A 19,316-nucleotide genomic window follows, 5' to 3' on the forward strand; every position below is an offset into this window, starting at 1 on the left:
ATATGTAATTTAGAAAAGTTAACGGTATAGCTATTTTTTCCTCCAGTATCAAAATAGCCACTCACAATTGTAACTTAAATTATTACATAATTACTAAAAATTTTAAACCTGGAATACTCACTTTAGGATGTATTCACACTTCAGTAAGCCACTCATTATATAGTATACTCACCTGTATCTGGTTAACCTTTCCCTTCCCACAGCAAAATCATTCCCAATAGCGGTTTCCCATCTCAAGGCAACAGTGTGCTTACTTTTCTGTACACAATCCAATCTGACTGGATCCTCCACGTTGCTCTTTGTTTTTGCCTTTTTTTTTTTTCCCCGCCAAAGGAAGTTTTTAAAAGGAAGGGCAGAGAGAATCGGGCTAGGGTACCTGGTGCAGTCACCTGGTGCTATGACACTTTTGTTTGTTCATATACACTAAAACTATAGTTGTTAGTGTCTGAGGCAAAAATCATCTCAGAGAAGTTAATGTTGGTAAATTCAATATTTCCAGTTGTAGATTAGGTAGAATTAACTAAACCATAATGTCACCTTATCACTGCCTACTGAAAAAAGCAATAGCTACTCAAAGGTATGATGTACGTGTTCATAGATTAAAATTAAGATGATCACTAGAAAAAAGATCAGTGGAAAATAAGTAGCAGTTTTGCACCAATGCAAGACAAAATATCCTTTATTGTGACAGCAAATGCACATAGTGCTATAGGTAAGGCATGCTACTAGCAGTCTGCATATAATCAAAGGCCAGTATGGAAATGAATGGGAATCAATGCTGTTTCTTAATGCTTGAAGATGTAGTCCATGGTGAAGGAAAGAGAAGAATTTGTGTCCACATATCTCAAATGCACTATTATACACCTACCAAATCAAGAGACATATGCCTCTAACCAAGAGCCCAAAGGCAAATGAGAGAAAACCCTAACTGTACTCAGAAGTCACTTCTAGTATCAAATGACAGGATGATTTTGCCAATTAATTTAGGACAAATTGCATCTTCAGAGACTATATTTTTAATCATAACATTCACCACTATAGAACCTAGAAATTGAGCAAACAGCCATTCATTCATTCATTGAAGTATTTAGTCAATTTTAATGCCATTTAACAAATACTAAAATACCTAGAAATGGTTTGGATAAAGAAACATTTACACTTTAATACTTCTTAATGCTGTAAATTTTGGGCTCAAATAACCCCCTGAGTCAAATTTGATCCCTATCAACTTGAAGGGACCAAGTACAGTTTTGATTTCAACACCTAAACTTCTGAGGGAAGATCTGAGAAAATAAGGCTAGGAGATCTAAATCCTTTGATGTAACTATCAGGCTCTACAGACTTGTCAAAATCAATGCAAAACTGAAAAGTATATGCTGAAATGCTTATTATTATTAAAAAGATAGGCTGCTTCCCTTCCCTCCGTTTAAAACACATGCAGAAGAAATGCTTTCTGCATGAATGCACATGGACATTCTGTTCAGTTGTTTTCTAAATGCAATACTGTGGATTTAAACAGTATGCTTTAATTTAAACAAAGAAGTATCTTATATACAGTCAATTTAGTTTAAGAGATGAAAAGAAACACTACTATGACAATTACTTATCAAACACTCTGCTCTTTTGAAAGGTGATTTTAAAAGCAACACAGGACCAAAAACATCCAACTATTACTTTATTTATATTACTATGCTTAAGTTACATGGAAAAGACAACCAAGCAGTTCTGCCCCATATCAGGAAAAGTTTCCAATCAACACCAATTATGTGGTGACAAATAACTAGGAATGGTGACATCTTTGGGTCAAGACTGACAAGGAAGAATGGGCTCTGATGCTACGGTTCATCTCCAACAAGAATATGGCACAATGGCCAGCACAAGCAATACTAACACTGAACCTTTAGCGCTGGTCACAAATTCGGATCTCTTCTCTGAAGCTAGCAAATCAAGTGAAATAACTGGGTTTTTTAAAAAGTCTTAAAATGAAGCCCAAATAAATTTAAAAATCATGCTCTTGACACACTTTCCTTTCAAAATTTACATAAAATACTTTTCACTCTTAATAGCCCAGATTTTTTTCCTCACATAGCCCACCATGTAGCTGCAGATAGACTATTCTGCCTCAAGATGTAAACACAGGGGGAAAAAAAAAAAAAACGGCATCTGCATAATATTCTCTCTACACACTGCTGTTGGATGGAAAATAGAAAATTAAAAAAAAAAAGGAAAGAAAGGAAGGTTCCATCATAGATTCTCACAACCTCTTGTTCCGCAGTTCATGAATCCGACTCTGATGCTAAGGTGACAGTGTATGTAAGTAGATTTTTGTTTTCAGTGAAGGAGACCTGGGAAAAGATGGATTTCTCTCTTTTTCTTCAAGAGTTATCAGATGGTACATGCTCCTCAAAGCCCTCACTTTCTCGAACTAGAGCACGTTCCAGGATCACACGACCTTCCTTATAACGCTGGCTGTCTTCAGTGGCAAACTCATAGATCCATCCCAGTTTGCTATTGCAGTTTTTGCAGCTCACATCTCGAACCATGTGGCGGCCAGTGAGCATGACCCGATCTTGAACTTCACTATACTGTAGGTTAACTACCTAAGAAACACATGAAAACAAAATTGCAAAGGCATGTAAGTTATCTGCCAAAAATGGTACACAATATTTTTGTTGGTGAAAGAACAGCAACGTCAGAAAAGCAAATAGCAGTTGTCTGTCAAACCTGCAACACACTTTCCAAGAGCTATTTTGACAAACTGCTGGGACAGGTAAATACCTGAACTGAACTGGATATGTAATGCAATCATGTATTATTCTAAGTCACCCTATTTATACACATTAGTTACACTTCTGTGTTATAGTGAAGAGTCCTTAACTTGGAGTCATAAAATGTAGGTCTTGGTCCAACTGTTATAATTAACCATTCAATGATGAGTGTAGACAAGGCTACCAATACAGAAGAACCTAGTATACAACAGGTATTCCATAAAGAGAAGTTTGTAAAAATCTGTTTCTGAAACAATTTTATCTACTAACAGACTGGGGGTAGGTTTTAATATATGGTTTTCAAGTGGGTTCAAAGAATCTATGGAAGAATTTCCAATGACTCTGAACATGGAGGATTCCAATAATCCTCCATGCTTAATTTTTCTGTAAAGAGCCAGATATTTTTGGCTTTGAAAAGGGCTATCTGGTCTTTGTTATAGCTATTAAGTTCTGCTGTGGTAGCACAAAAGCAGCCATAGATAATACACAGATGAGTAAACATGGTTGTGGTTCATTAAATTTTACTTACAAAAACAGCCAGCCTGCCATGGTGTGCCAACCCCTGCTCTATACCTAAATAAAGACCAAGATGTATATACACTATCAATTCTTCCAGAGAAAATACTTGTTTCTAAATGGTACAGAGGGGTGTCCCCTGGGGAAGTTTAGGTTGAATATCTAAGAACAGTACCTTGGACTAGTTCTGTAGTTCAAGGATATTTGGAATATCTAGAAATTCAACTTTGCTAGTACCCATTAGACTCCAGGAGGCAGAATCACATCAACCAATTTGAAAGCAAGCCAGAAATGAGAGAAAAAGGCAGACTATACATTAATCTGTAAGTCAGGAAACACTTCGGTTAGCAAACCTATTAGCCAAATCATAATCAGAAAGATGATTGGTAAATTAGAGCAGGAAGTTAGTTAGATGATCCTTATTCACTTGCACTGTCAAACTACAACAGCTTAATGCAGCTATCTCCCTGTAAGGGTAAATTAGTGCTATGGGGGTGTTTCAGCCTCTTGACAGTCTGTGAAGTCACTACCACATTCTTACCCTGAGTGTCTCCTGAAGCAATGGAGACCACCCTTATCATAACATAATCCTTAAAACTCTCCAGCCTAAAAATCACAGCCTAGTAATGCTTTCCTGAAGTCCCAAAGACAAACTAGCAGGCAATTTCTATGGAGTGCAGCTCTCATTCGGAATCTTCTTGGCATCTCCATGCTCTGAGGGGTATTCTGGTATTGCTATCAAATATATCCACTGAACCCCGTGAGGAAATGAAATCAGTTTTCCCCACAAACCTTGTTAAAAAGAAATGCTCTGCCAGTGGCGCCTGTGAACCGAGTAGAGATGAGTTCTGAACGGTTGGTCAGGATCGTATCACAGTTTGCACAGGAAAACAGACGGGTACCACCGATATGATCAAGGAAAATCCTGCCCATTTTTATAGCTGAAGCTCTAAAAACCTGCGAACAGATAAAAAAGGACAAGAAATACATTATGATTTTTTAACTTGTTAGGATCTACTTGGTGGTGTCACAGAGAACCATTTATATACACATATATGATCTCTTCATACAATACACGAAATCATTTCAATACATGAAATAGCTGACTCTGAATGAAAGGATCCAAAGTTCACACATGGACCAAACAAATAGGCAAACTCAAGCTAAGAACACTTCAGAAGCAACGAGTCAAGGAAGTAAATATTCTCACTAGGAAGGCCAAAGAATATCCCTTCTCTTTTGATATGAAAAAGACAAGAAGACAGTGTGCAATATCAAACCAAATGATGAGAAACACCAGCAGAGAGGTGAGGAAAAAGGTTTAGCACAGAGTTAAGTATACATTCTGGAGAAGGAAATGGCAACCCACTCCAGTTATTCTTGCCTGGAGAATCCCATGGACAGAGGAGCCTGGTGGGCTATAGTCCATGGGACCTCGAAGAGTTGGACACAACTGAGCAACTAACAAGTATATATTCTGAGTATCTGTAATTTGAGAAAAGACTTATGGGACAAGAGTGTGTAACCTGGTTTGAGAGCATGGGGTGCCTGTTTCTCTGGTCATCAGGTGCATCAACAACCATGTAGGGTGATGGCACTAAATTGGTTAAGTTTGAGTCTGTGGAGCACTATACTAGGTGCTCTGTTGTTGCTGTTCAGTCGTTAAGTCGTGTCCGACTCTTTTGTAACCCCATGGGCTGTAGGCCACCAGGCTCCTCTGTCCATGGGATCTCCCAGGCAAGAACACTGGAGTGGGTTGTCATTTCCTTCTCCAGAGGATCTTCCTGATCCAGGGATTGAACCTGCCTCTCCTGCATTGGCAGGCGCACTCTTTATCACCAAGCCACCAGAGAAGCTTTACTTATTTCAAAATCCACAACAACTCTGTGAGGTTGTTGCCTCCAGTTCATAGATTATTCAAGGTTACTAACTGGTCAAAGGTCACACAGCTTTCAAGTACAGAAAATCATAATCAGAATATGGCTCACTCAAGTCAAAGCCAAATTTTGTCCATTACTCTAACACTGACTCCTCTAAGAAGAGGACATACAAGATGGTCTAGGCTGGCATAAGGCTAGGAAAATAAGAACAGAGAGGAGCAAGATGAACTGTTACTATGTAACTTACTATATTTAAGAAAGTCTTTTGATTCAATAAATCACAGAAGTGCTGAAACATTGGGAAAAAGGCTCTGAATCCAATTTCTGAAACAAGGATAATCACACTCCAGTATTTTAAAGTGAAGTCGCTCAGTTGTGTCCGACTCTTTTGTAACCCCATGGACTGTAGCCTACCAGGCTCCTCCGTCCATGGGATTTTCCAGGCAATAGTACTGGAGTAGACTGCCATTTCCCTCTCCAGGGGATCTTCCCTACCCAGGGATCGAACCTGGGTCTCCCACATTGTAGACAGACACTTTACCATCTGAGCCACCTGGGAAGTAAAGTTGATTCACTGCAGTTATCTCCCAAAACAGCACATTTTTAGAGATCTAGGAGAAGGCAATGGCACCCCACTCCAGTACTCTTGCCTGGAAAATCCCATGGATGGAGGAGCCTGGTAGGCTGCAGTCCATGGGGTCGCTAAGAGTAGGACACGACTGAGCGACTTCCCTTTCACTTTTCACTTTCATGCATTGGAGAAGGAAATGGCAACCCACTCCAGTGTTCTTGCCTGGAGAATCCCAGGGATGGGGGAGCCTGGTGGGCTTCTGTCTATGGGGTCGCACAGAGTCGGACATGACTGAAGCGACTTAGCAGCAGCAGGTATAATCAAGAATACACTGTAGCTTTTCATTTTAAAAAGAATTTATTCCTTTGTGTAGTGATCAGCTTCTGTGTTTCAAATATTTAATATTATTTGTCTTTAAAATGCCATGCAGAGCTGATACAGCTGCTGCTACAGAAAAGAAAAATGTAGAATCCATGTGCAATCCAGTGTCATCTTAAACTTGGGGAAATTCCATTACAAATTAAAAAGAAAATTCCATTCCTTCTAACATCTGTCAACTTCAGCCATAAGGCAGTTTTAATGTCATCAGAAATGTGACATTTCTGTCACCAAGATAATTATGACTCCCACTAAATACTATATGAAAGTTTAATAAGTAGTGAAAAACAAATAGTAAATATACTACAATTTATAGCTAGTAAACAAGAGTGTCAACGAATAAACCCTGGGTAAAAACATAAGACTTAAAATGACAAGAAAAGACTTGCTGCCTATTGTTTTAGTCTTTAGGATAGCATTAATTTTCCCAGATGCCTAAGAACACAGTATTTGTTACACAAAGCTCAAAGGGTCCAAATCTGAGGCCTGCTGGCTGAATTCATTTGATGGCATAGGAACACTGCAGTGAACAAAACAACCCTTCCCACACCAAAACATTAGTGTTCAATTTGGCCCAGGGTTTTTAATTTTTAATAAAAAACAGTTGAGAATCATTTAAAATTAGAGAGATTTCATTAACAGCCTGTTTTGAGCCTTTCTTTTTAAACAATGGGGAGAGCTGGCAACACAGGACATATATTCTTATATGGCAACAACTGGCTAGAGTTGAGAGGTGCCTTCAACACTTCCCACAAGGCCATTTCATTTGCTTTTTATCTATTTTGTGCCACATAATTACTTCACCTGTGAGACATCTGAGTTTATGACTCCTAATCCAAATTAAGCATCCAATGACCCTGTGAGTAGCTGATCTGGGTCATGTTTCTTACTACCAGTCATTTACAGAAAGGAATCACCAGCAGGGTTTTATGGTAACACCTCTGAAGACATACTCCTCAGTCTTTATTTCTCTAAAAATTAGTATTTGTGCGGTCATTTATCCTCCAGCTTGGGCTTCTGAGAACTGTTATTTTCAAGCCAATGTTTCTTCAAACTTTTAAATATAATATTCATCTAAGTTACTTCAACAATAATTCAGGAATAACCAGATATTTTTGACTTGACTGACAGCAGATGCAATACTACTGAGGAAAACATTCTGAACTTCAAAACAAACTCTCCCTATACCTTCTGCCTGTATCATTCTATCTTTGGTTCAGTATTAACAGCTGTGACCATTTGCTCACTACTGGATACAGGAAAACGATTTCTAAATGGGGTAAATAGATTTAACATCATGCTTTCTCTTTCTTGCTTCAAATTCAGACTATTTTTAACTTTTACCCAACTATTTTTACTGAATTCAGTTACATGATTCATTACAAGACCAAAAATATCTATACAGACTCACTATTCCTCGTTGTGGTTGCCATGTATAGAGTTCTATGTATGTACATAGAACTGTAAAATGTAGTTCTCATTTGCCAAAAGAGAAAAGCTACAATGCCAGAGAATCTATCAGAAGTGAGCAAAACACCGCTTGCTGTCAAAGGTCTCTGGAACACAGAAAAACCTTCGCAGGCCATTGAATTTCATGTGCTAGGCCTTTACCTCACCAGGCTAGGAGTGCAACCTACCGTTCATTTCCCCCGTGCATACTCAGGAGACTGATGGCAAGCACACTGGCACTGCTCCACAGAAGGGGAAGGTCATTTAAAAGCTATGGCGAAACACCTGAATTAGGTTTCTCTGCTGCTGCTGCTGCTGCTGCTGCTGCTAAGTCGCTTCAGTTGTGTCCGACTCTGTGCAACCCCATAGACGGAAGCCCACCAGGCTCCCCCGTCCCTGGGATTCTCCAGGCAAGAACACTGGAGTGGGTTGCCATTTCCTTCTCCAATTTATGGAAGTGAAAAGTTAAGTCGCTCAATTGTGTCCGGCTCTCAGCGACCCCATGGACTGCAGCCTACCAGGCTCCTCTGTCCATGGGATTTTCCAGGTAAGAGTACTGGAGTGGGGTGCCATTGCCTTCTCCGAGGTTTCTCTGGACCTAGGCAATATATTGAACTCTGTCTGAGACTTGATATTTAGTATCAACATCATATGGGACACTGCATTCAGTACTTCACCTATCACATTCAACCTTAACAATTTCTTAGTAAGTATGTAGTATCCTACTTTTGTAGAGGAAGACAAAGGCTGTAACTTTATGAAACTGGCCAAACTAGGATCTGAACTAAATTCTGCTCCAGTTCTTTTAGCCCCACTTACTCTCTAGTGACCAGAAGAGACAGCCAAATTCAGTCTTTCTTCCTCAGATTTCTCACACACCTCTCCTGCCTCCATGCTGAGCCGCCTACATTCCCTAACTTTGCTGGTGGCAACTCTAATCCCTCTCCTAAACTAGAAACCCTGGCAACTTCTTTAAGAAACTGCAAAATTGAGAAGTCCTCCTAAATCACTTTTCAAGGTCTTTCTTCCTCATTCTTCATCAATAACTTAGTTCACATTCTCATCACTTCTAGAGCTATGAAAGTAAGGTACTTCAGCCTTATGTACTTATAAAAGGCATGTACTTCAGACACCCCTTTCTAAGAGCTTATACACAGCTTATCCTGTCAGAAACTTTTTACCTGACAGGATAGTATATAGCTCATTCTTTAAAAACAATTTTCTTAAAGGAATAATTGACATAAAATTTGGCCACTGTTGTGTACAAATGAATGATTTTTAGTAAATTACAAAACTGTGCTACCATCACCACAAACCAGCTTTTTAGAATATTTTCATCATCTCCCCAAATCCCCACAAACCCTTCCACAATCAATCTCCTTCTAATTGTTTTTACATCCAAATTATTTCCCAGGTCATGTACACACTGCTACGTTTAAAATGGATAACAAAGACTTGTTATATAGCACATGGAACTCTGCTCAGTGTTCTGCGCCAGCCTGAATCGAAGGTGGGTTTGGGGGAGAATAGATACGTGTATATGTATTGCTGAGTTCCTTCACTGTATACCTGAAATGATCACAGCATTGTTAATTGGCTATACGCCAATATAAAATGTTTAAAAATAAATAATTAATTTTAAAAAACCCAAATTACTTCCCAGGATCACCTAGCTTGGACTTAGAAGAGTAACAGTATTTTCAGTCACACATTTGTAAAATATCTTAAGAGTGAGCTGCTTTCACAGATGACTAATGTTCTCTGTTGATTCTGAGAGCACTTACTGTGCTTAAGTAATGTGTGTTTTGTAATCAGTGTTGAAGTTCAAGTTTATAACCAAAATTCTGACAAACCTTTGGTTCTCTGTTAAAGATCAGTTGACCATATATATGTGGGCCTGTTTCTGGGCTCTCTATTCTGTTCCATTGATCTATTTGTCTATTCCTTCACCAACACCATACTGTCTTGATTACTGTAGATATATACCAAGTCTTGAAGTTGGGCTTCCCTTGTGGCTCAGCTGCTAAAGAATCCGCATGTGAAGCGAGAGACCTTGGTTCCATCCCTGGGTTGGGAAGATCCCCTGGAGAAGGGAAAGACTCCCACTCCAGTATTCTGGCCTGGATAATTCCATGGACTGTATAATCCTTGGGATCGCAAAGAGTAAGACACAACTGAGTGGCTTTCACTTTCTTTCTATACTAAGTCTTTCTATACTAAGTTGGGTAGTGTCAGTCTTCTGACTTAATTCTTCTCCTTCCATATTGTGTTGCCTCTCCTGGGTCTTCTGTTCTCTATAGAAACTTTAGAATCAATTTGTTGAGATATTCACAAAGTAACTTACTTGAATTTTGACTGTACCAAATCTACAGAACAAGTTGGAAGAAAGGACATCTTGACAACATATAGTCTTCCTATCCATGAACACACAAATTCTTTCATTTTATTTAGTTGTTCTTGAGTTCATTCATTAGTTTTATATTCTTCCTCACATAGATCTTGTACACATTGTTAGATTTATATCTAAATATTTCATCTTGGGGGAATGCTAATGTAAATGGTACTGCATTAATTTCAAATTTCACTTCTTCACCACTGGTGCTGATTTACACATCACACACACATATACACACTAACAAATATGATACCTTGTTCATTAGTCTGGCTTATTGCTGAATATTTTCTTTAAAAGCAAGGGTCAGAAAACTAAGGCCTATAGGCAATAATCAGTTCACCACCTGTTTTTATATGGCTCGCAACATAAGAATGCTTTTTATATCTTAAGATGGTTGGGGAAGAAACACCAAAAGAATATTTTTGTGACACATGAAAATTACATGAAATTCACATTTTAGTGACCATACATAAAATTTTATTGGAACACAGCCACACCCATTTGTTGATACTTGGCTGCTCTTTCAGTATAATGGCAGAGTTTGAGTAGTTGCTACTGAAACCTTACGGCCCACAAAGTTCACAATATTCACCATCTGGCCCTTGAAAGAAAATGCACTGACCCTTGTTGAAAAACCTGTTCAGACAGCAAAAGAGCTCTTCATTTAGAAAGCAGGCAATCTTAGAAAAAAAGGAAACTTGGTTGGCATTCAGGTTTAAGGATCAACAGGAATATTTGACACAATCAATTTAATCGCACTCCCATTTTCCTCATGGGTTTTCTAACTAAGGTCTTCAACTTTCTGTAGCAAGTTCAGCATGTTGAAGATCAATAATACATAGATTATAAAAACAGATAGTATAACCAGCTGCTGCCTCCTCCTCTCTCCACCCCCAGGATTTAAACAATGTATCCCAAATACTGGAACTCTGGGTTCAAATCTTAGCTCCACTGCTTAAAGTTGTGTAAACTTTGGATAAGGTATCTTCACCTCAGTTTCTTCATCAATAAAACGGTGGTATCAGTATTCATCTCTGAGTTGTGGAAATTAAATGGCACTACACTGAGAACAGTGCCTGGCACACAATAAATGCTAAATAAAGGTAAATTTAGTAAAACTAGATTATCTTTTTCAACATTCTCCACCCTAACCTCCCTCTATTACAGATGAAGAAAGCAAGGTTTCAAAAAGAAAATAAAATCAACAATTAACTAGCTTCATTTCTTGTTAACCATGGCAAAGCTAAGTGACCAAGTGACAGAAATGACATGCAGAAGGAAAGCTAGAAACTTCTGAAGCATCTCAAATTCTTAGTATCATAATTCTAGGTCTTAAAATAGGCACTTGCCCTCCCTGTAACTAATAATCCAGTTCAGATTCAATCCTGGCAAGCAGAATTCACAGGAGGAGGAATCACACTTCCCAGCCCTAAAAATACCAGGGAGGGATCTCTAAGAACCCTCTGGGGTTCTTAGAGAAAACACCCAGTTCACAGACTTTGTGTTTGGTTTTTTTTTTTTTTTAATTATTTCCTCAGGGCATTGCCACAGGCAACAGAACACACACTCCACCCAACTCTATCACTGAACAGGTAAGAGGGGCTTTTCCACTACCCTAGGAGTTGGTGGGCAAATGCAAGATGCAAAGACTGTCCTCCAGGGACCTGAGTGTGCAGAAGCCTAGAGCAGAAAGGGTTAAGGAATCTGCCCTTCCAGGAGAGGCTGTATGTTGCAAAAGTCTGGCTAAAATGGAAACCTGCGAAAACAAGCTGGTATATCTAGTTTTCAGTCTCCTTGCTCTCCAAAACAAAAGGAACAAAACCCAAAGACAGCCCTTGGCTGATTACCATAATTAACACTTATTCTACTGTAATCTCATCAATTATTTCATACTGATTTATGATAAGTTCTATTGAAAACCTACAAGAGAAAATAATAAATTGATCCATAAAACCAATTCTCCAATTTTTGTACAAAATATCCACCAAGCCAAGGTTTTGGTGAAACAAGCTGTGCTTTCCTCTAGTTCTCTTATAAAACGTGACCAGTTTACTTTGCTGTTTCAAATGACGTTCTAGTTGTGGCATCAGGTCTTCATTTGACAGTAACATATATATATTTTTTGCTCTCTAAATAATGCCTTGTTGTTAAACGTTTTCCAAGTTTATTATGTTTCTACAATTCCGTTTAGTCATCACTTAAAAATAAGACTAGTCATGTAACTCGGTGAGTCAGCTAAACAATCTGAGTTAGTAATCTCCCCAAAACAATTTTTGGCAAGACAAACTTAGGATCTCTCTACTCTGTTGTGATGCAATACCATGAGTCAAAAAAGTCTCTAACTGGATGGACTGGAGTATAATTCAACTGTCTGGTTTCCAGATTCACGTGTGAAGTAGCAAGTTTCATGTCACAGCTAACTTTCAGTTCCTACACCACCACCATTACTACACAGGATTACCAGAGAAACTGATACTGGTTTATACAACCATTTAGGCACTATGAAACCTAAAATGATACTCTCTGCAGGATTATACTTAGTAGGACTATCTTCACATCTCAATATTTAGGACTAGCTTCCCATCTCATGGACTGTTTTTTGGAGGGTAGTAGCTAGTTTAATCTCACATTTAGACTTAATTTTGGCCTTATTTCCCTTCCTTTTTTATTTTCTAAACCTTTTTTTATCCTCTCCTACCACTTAAATAAAGCAAAGGCAACTAAACCTAGGCAAAGGTCCTCAAGGATCCAACCAGATATTTCAGATGTAGCAACATGTATTTTGTATGTTGTTAAAATCCAATTTAGGTTCCTGTATAGAGTTAAATAACTTACTTGAGCACATTTCATCAACATGCTCTCCTATAGATAAGATGGCTGCCAGATATAAACTTAAAACATGCTCCCCCTCACCCCCCACCCCCCACCAAAGCAGCAGGCCTGTATTGGGCCTTGAGCTGGGCAAGAATGTGCTAAAGGAAGACACTGGTCACTTCCAAAGAGCATGACATTTGCTTGGTATTCTAGTACAAAAGTCAAAGTCGCTTAGCTGTGTACCACTCTTTGCAACCCCATGGACTATACAGTCCATGAAATTCTCCAGGTCAGAATACTGGAGTGGGTAGCCTTTCCCTTCTCCAGAGGGCTTCCCTGATAGCTCCGTTGATAAGGAATCCACCTACAATGCAGGAGACCCCAGTTCGAATCCTGGGTTGGGAAGATCCCTTGGAGAAGGGATAGGCTCCAGTATTCTCTGGATTCCCTTGTAGCTCTGCTGGTAAAGAATCCGCTGGCAATGAGGGAGATGTGGGTTCTATTCCCGAGTTGGGAAGATCCCCTGGAGAAGGGAAAGGCTACATTTCTGAGTTGGGAAGATTCCCTGGAGAAGGAAAAGGCTACCCGCTCTACTATTCTGGCCTGGAGAATTCCAAATACAGTCCATGGGCTCGCAAAGAGCCAGACACTTCTAAGCGACTTTCCCTTTCTAGTACAAAGTACAAAATTCTTTTAGCTCCACTTTCTATTTGTAAAGCCTCCAGGCCTTTTTTTCTCTCCTAAGCCTCTGTTTGCCCAGAAGCAATCCAAAGCCTCATTTTCTAGGTCTAATCAATACCAATCCACTTTATAGAACCCTTCCTATTTCAGTCTCATTGTCCCATTTTTGAATTCTCATAACACTCATTTCATAAATTACTAATATTTAACTGTTACCCTTCATTTCCCTATGCCTTTTTACTAAAAATGATTAGTTTCTAGAGAAAAGTTGGCAATTTCTTTGCAATTTCCTTCTCATCTAACACACAAGTATGCAACAAACTTCTAGAAAAAGATTACACCAAGACACTTCGCATCTGGCAAATATGTACCCTGGATACACTGCATACATTTTGGGTCATCTTTGTTGGAACACAGCAGCTACACTGTATGTGCGACTGCGCAAAGTTAGCTAATACTCTATTATCCTCAGTTATTTCACTAGCAAGTCTAACTTTCCGAAAACACAAGGCCAGCCTGAAGATTACTTTGTTTTCCATCTGTCAAGGAGATCTGCAATAAAAATCCTCAGACTACCAACAGGGCTCTGTAAACAGAAAAAATTTAAAAATAAATGAGCTGTTCACCTTCCCAGACCCTCCCTGAAACAGAAGACTAGTAAATGTCGGGATAAAACAGATCTTTGTAGTAGTTTAGTTTTCCAGCTTCCGCTGTCCTCAACATTCATTGTCCTACCTACAAGTGCAGAATAAACGAGCCAGAGCGTGCCTACCGCCCTGCCAACGAGGAGAGGAAGGATGCAGCTCGCCGTGGGGACCGCAGGCGATCCCGGCGCCGGGTGTGAACAGCCGCAGCCGCCCAGGCCCCGAAGCCCCGGCTGGCCCCAGCTGATTGCCGGCACGTGACGCCGCGGGCCAATCGGGAGGAGACGGGGCCCGAGCGCGGCGCGGCCCGGCCCAGCCTCCTCCCGCACAACAAACAGGGGCCGGAAACAGCTGAGCGGGCCGCCCCGCGGCCCGGGTCGCCCGACGGCCGCCCAACAGTCGCGCCACGCCCTCCAGTCCAGCGGGCGGGGACCCCTCCCTCGGTCCGGGGTCTCCTGGGGCGCAGGAGGGCAGGGTGGCGGGCATCCAGCCTTTGCGGGACAGCAAACAAAAGCCACCACAGCCACCCCGCCGGTGGCAAGTGCCAGCCGACTGAGGATGTGGCCCTTTTGAAGGACGGCCACGCCGTGGCGTTATTACGGCCGCATATTTCAGAGTTTAGACATCACTTCGTGGCCCCCGCGGCGACCTCCGCGCTGCGGAGTCCGGGGCGCGCCCCCGACGCTGCGGCGGGGACGCGGACCGTGGGGGCGGGGCAGCCGGGGCTGTGGGGTCGCCAGCCAAACTGCCGGCGGACCGGGGGCCTGAGGCCCCGGCCGCGACGTGCAGGGCCTCCGAGGCTGCGCCGGGGCTGGAGGGCGCGGGAGCCGAGCTGAGGGTCGCGGCTGTTGCGATCGCGCCAGTCGCCCGGGTTGCGCGGCGGGGGCGGGCCGACGGCGGCCGCCGCGCCTGGGCCTCACAAAGAGGAAACAGGCCAGCTCGTCAGTCCGCAGCCCCGGCACCAGGGCCCGCCCTGAGGGGCGAGGGTCGGCCGCGCTAGGACCCCCAAGGGAGCGCGGCGAGGAAGAGGCACTTCCTGCCTGGGCCCCCAGCCCTGGGCCGATCCCAGAGTGTTTCGAAGCCTCCGATCCGGAGGGGAGCCTTAGCCCCTACCCGGCCCCGAACCCAGTCCCCGCCCGCCATACTCACCCCGAGCGGCTGTGAAGTCGGCGGCCGCCTGCGGCTCTTCGCTTCTCAGCTGGGATGAAGCCCCTTAGCCACCAGAGTCTTCAGGTTTAGTCAGGCCCTGGCCTTGGCCCCGCCTCTCCCTGGTTTGGCCTCAACGTCAATCAGCCGGTGTAGCTCCGCCCTTCGAACTGTCGGCTCTCCGGGTTGGCCCAGAACGCCTTTCATTTCTAGGCCCCGCCCTCCCCCGGGTATCCTGCCCCTTCCGCTAGGCCCCGCCCCTTCTCTGGCGCACCCTCCCCCACTCCCGCTCCAGTCTGCGTCGAGGCCCACCCCTCTCAGAAGCCGCAAGACCCGGGGCAATCTCCCTGCAGCTCGCCCCGCCCCTGATCCAACACCCAGGACCCGGACAGCCAATCAAAGAGGCTAACTCTGCCCACTCTCCCGAGGCAGCCAATGTGGAGAGACCTAAGATCCACCCCTCTTCCCAGCTGAGAGCACACAACATAGCGTCCACGTGAGTCAGCTTCTTAAAGGAGACTGCCCAGTCTTTCTAACAGAGGCAGCTGTGCGACATCCCGCGTCATCAGCGTCACCAGGTGGTGGCTAGGGCCTAGTTTCCTGAAGCCTAGTGATGACAAATGAAAACAGACTGTTTTTCTAGGCCAAGCAGGTACCCAGATAGCTTAAATGCACCATGTAATTAATTTTTATGAGATTGTTTACTCTTTCTTGCCCTTATAGTAGGCCACGTTTTACTTATAAACCCCAAACCTTTAAGTGTGGGCATACAGGAACTCCTGAAGAAAGGATTTTTCCAAGTGTGGCTGAACTTTATTTACAACTACCTTAGTTCTTTCTTCGAGAAGGCAATGGCACCCCACTCCAGTACTCTTGCCTGGAAAATCCCATGGACGGAGGAGCCCGGTGGGCTGCAGTCCATGGGGTCGCAGAGTCGGACACGACTGAGCGACTTCATTTTCACTTTTCACTTTCATGCATTGGAGAAGGAAATGGCAACCCACTCAGTGCTCTTGCCTGGAGAATCCCAGGGACGGGGGAGCCTGGTGGGCTGCCGTCTATGGGGTCGCACAGAGTCGGACACGACTGAAGTGACTTAGCAGCAGCAGCAGAGTTCTTTCTTGGTGGTGGAAGCGATTATGCAAAAGATGAGAAAATTCAGACTCTTCTACTTGAAGAGTTTCCCCCTCAGAGAGTTTGGAGATTTGTTTGTTGAAAGGGATTGAATTCCCTTAATCCTCATCAATGCTTAAGATGGAAAGTTTTGTCTCGCATTAAATTAGAATTTCCGAGGTAATTATTTTAATGGTCTTTGGATGACCTTCAGGATAAAGTAGAAATGTTTGACGATGCCTCTTTCTTAGGTAACAAGCAGTAACATCTGAGACTAATCTCCGAGGTGCTTAAAGCTATCTATAGTGGGACAGAGGTTTTAGTAAATCCTAGCATTTGATTCCTCACCAAGCCCCAAAACTCACCAGTATTTTCCTTCAGTTCAGATAAAAACCTGAAAATTAAAGGCAAAAGGTGTTTTGATAAGTGAGCTTTTCATGAGATGAGGAAAATTTAGACTTCTAAAGTTTTTTCTCATTAATTTGTTTTTACTTAGTATTAATTACAAAATCAACACATGTTCTTTGTAAGAAGGTCATACTATCTCATTTCATAACAGAGACTTCTGTACTCTGCTTAAAGCTTCATATGTAGCTGTGTATTCTTCCTGAAAAGAATGTGCAGGAAAGTACATTGCATCTCTTATTCCTTAACTTGCCTTTTTCACTCAGTGTGTTATGGCCATCCTTCCATGTCAAATGTATCTTTCATCTACAAATTTGTCTCCATAGTTTTTCATAGTAGGACTTCATTTTTTATTAAACATTACTTTTTCTACTTATAGACAAGTAGGTTCCTTTCCATCTTTTGCTATTAAAAATATTTTTTAGAACCTGAATTCATTGATAAAGTATTGCTCAAATATTTCTGAATAGAATCATTTGAAAAGGACATACGTACAATGCTTAAACCCCAAGGAATGAGTTTTTCTCAAAGTGAGCAATGTAAGTACCAGGTAAAACAATGGGAAAGGTAATTATTAATTTAACAAATACATATAAAGCACTTCCTATTCCAAGTACTTTAAAATTAGCTCATTGTTCATAACAACCCAAAGAGGTAGGTACTGCTATCATCCCCATTTTACAGCTAAATAAACTGAGGCATATTAACCAACTTATCCAAGGTCCCCAAATAGACATATTGGATACAATATTTATAAACTTGTGAAAGAATGATTAAATCCAATTTTAGAAAGATTAGGTGTTGGTGATGTGCAGAGTTAGAATCCAAATATGACGAAAGGAGAGCAGATAGGAATAGAACTGAAGGAGCAGGTTTTAACTTTAATAAGAATGGCTACACAGAATGAAATGATTGTATGTAGGCATTCTAAGGATAGTATTTTCAAAGATAAACCAGAAGTTTTATTCTAGGTGATTGGTAGGGTGATGATTTTCTATTGCTAGGTATAGGGTGGTTGAGATTTAGTATTTATTTATTTGATTGCATATGGTCTTAGTTATGGCACACAGGATCTAGGTTGCATCATTCAGGATTTTTGTTGCAGTGTGCAGACCTTCTAGTTGTGGTGCACAGGCTCTAGAGTGTGGGCTCAGCGTGGGCTCAGTTGCCCTGTAGTGTGTGTGATCTTAGTTTCCCGACTAGGGATTGAAATTGCATCCTCTGCATTGCAAGGCAGATTCTTAACTGCTAGACCACCAGGGAAATCCCCAGGTTTAGAAGTTGATTTAGGGTAAAACCTGATGGGTCTGAGCTGATGGTGGCCTGCCCTTTAGAAATAAAGAATTTACCATTGAAGATAATATAACAAATATGGAAGAGAAATAAAAAGAAAACTTGAGAGATTTGATATTTCTTTGTTTGATTTGTGTTATATCTATTAACTTGAATAAACTGACAGTTTATAATATTGAAACTTTCCCACCAAGAACATGGTATGTCTCCCCATTTATTCAAGTGTTCTTTTAGGTCTTCCAGTGAAGCGTCATGATATAGCTGTCTTCCTTTAGCTTGTTCTTCTTAGATTTAAATTTAGATATTGTATATATTTCTGGGGATATTATGGACTGAATTATGCTCCCCTGATTCTTATGTTATAGCCCTAATCCCTAGTATCTCAGAATATGACTGGATATTGAGATAAGGCCTTGACCTTTAAAGAGTTGATTAAATTCAAATAAGGTGGTTAGATTAGGCCCGAGAACAGTCTGACTGGTATCCATGTGAAAAAAGAGATTGGGATATACAAAGAGACACCAGGGTGTGTGGGCACAGAGAGAAGATGGCCACTTGCAAACAAGGGAGAGAGGTTTCTACTAGAAACCAAACCTGCTGGCTCCTTGATCTTGGACTTCCGGTCCAAGATCCGTGAGAAATCGATTTCTGTTATTTAAGCTACCAATCTGTGGTATTTTGTTGTGGCAGCTCTAGCAATCTAACACAGGAGGTTACTGTGAATAGAAACTTCTCCTATTAGCTATTATAACTCTAATGGGTCATTTGTTATTTTTATAGTAAAGATAATGATTTTGTAGTTTATTTTTCCTGAATTTTCTGTATAGAAATTTGAATATTTCTGTCAAACAAATTCCTAGAAGTTATTGCTATTTTGTAAAGTTTCTTATTTTAAATGAAGGATGGGTATTTAATTTTATCAAATACCTTTTTACTGTATTTTGGGATAAACATTTCCCCCTTTATTATATTTCTTTATATGATATATTACAGTTACCAGCGTTGTAACCCAACGTTACACCAAATGTACATTTCTTGAAGAAAATTCATCACTTGACTTATGCTAACTCTGACATTCTTTGAGTCCAGAAAACAAGAAACAGGAATAATCCAACATACACCAACATACCATGGTGCTTTATTCTGGTTGCTGATTATACGTTCTGGCCTAAACTGTCTGATATTCTCCCAAATGGGTGAGTCAATATAACTGCAAACCCTGGGTCAGGCTTTCAGAATGCCCTTCTGTTGCTGTTTCCTTGG

At 41.3% G+C, this 19,316-nt stretch overlaps 1 protein-coding gene across 2 annotated transcripts; it reads right to left on the reverse strand.

Moving 5' to 3' along the window:
• Window positions 1-661: 661 nt before the first annotated feature.
• YPEL5 (yippee like 5) lies at window positions 662-15,408 on the reverse strand. Of its 2 annotated transcripts, none has more exons than XM_027555751.1 (3): window positions 15,246-15,408; window positions 4,077-4,241; window positions 662-2,600 (listed from the first exon to the last, which is right to left on the reverse strand). In XM_027555751.1, exons 2-3 carry the CDS (start codon window positions 4,215-4,217, stop codon window positions 2,376-2,378), a joined length of 366 nt encoding a protein of 121 aa, XP_027411552.1. In that variant the 5' UTR covers window positions 4,218-4,241; window positions 15,246-15,408; the 3' UTR covers window positions 662-2,375. The 2 variants fall into 2 exon arrangements, with proteins under 2 accessions (XP_027411552.1, XP_027411553.1); XM_027555752.1 differs by lacking the exon at window positions 15,246-15,408 and adding an exon at window positions 14,188-14,265.
• Between the last annotated feature and the right edge of the window lie 3,908 nt (window positions 15,409-19,316).

Source organism: Bos indicus x Bos taurus, chromosome 11 (genome assembly GCF_003369695.1).
Source record: "Bos indicus x Bos taurus breed Angus x Brahman F1 hybrid chromosome 11, Bos_hybrid_MaternalHap_v2.0, whole genome shotgun sequence".
Lineage (NCBI taxonomy): Eukaryota > Metazoa > Chordata > Mammalia > Artiodactyla > Bovidae > Bos > Bos indicus x Bos taurus.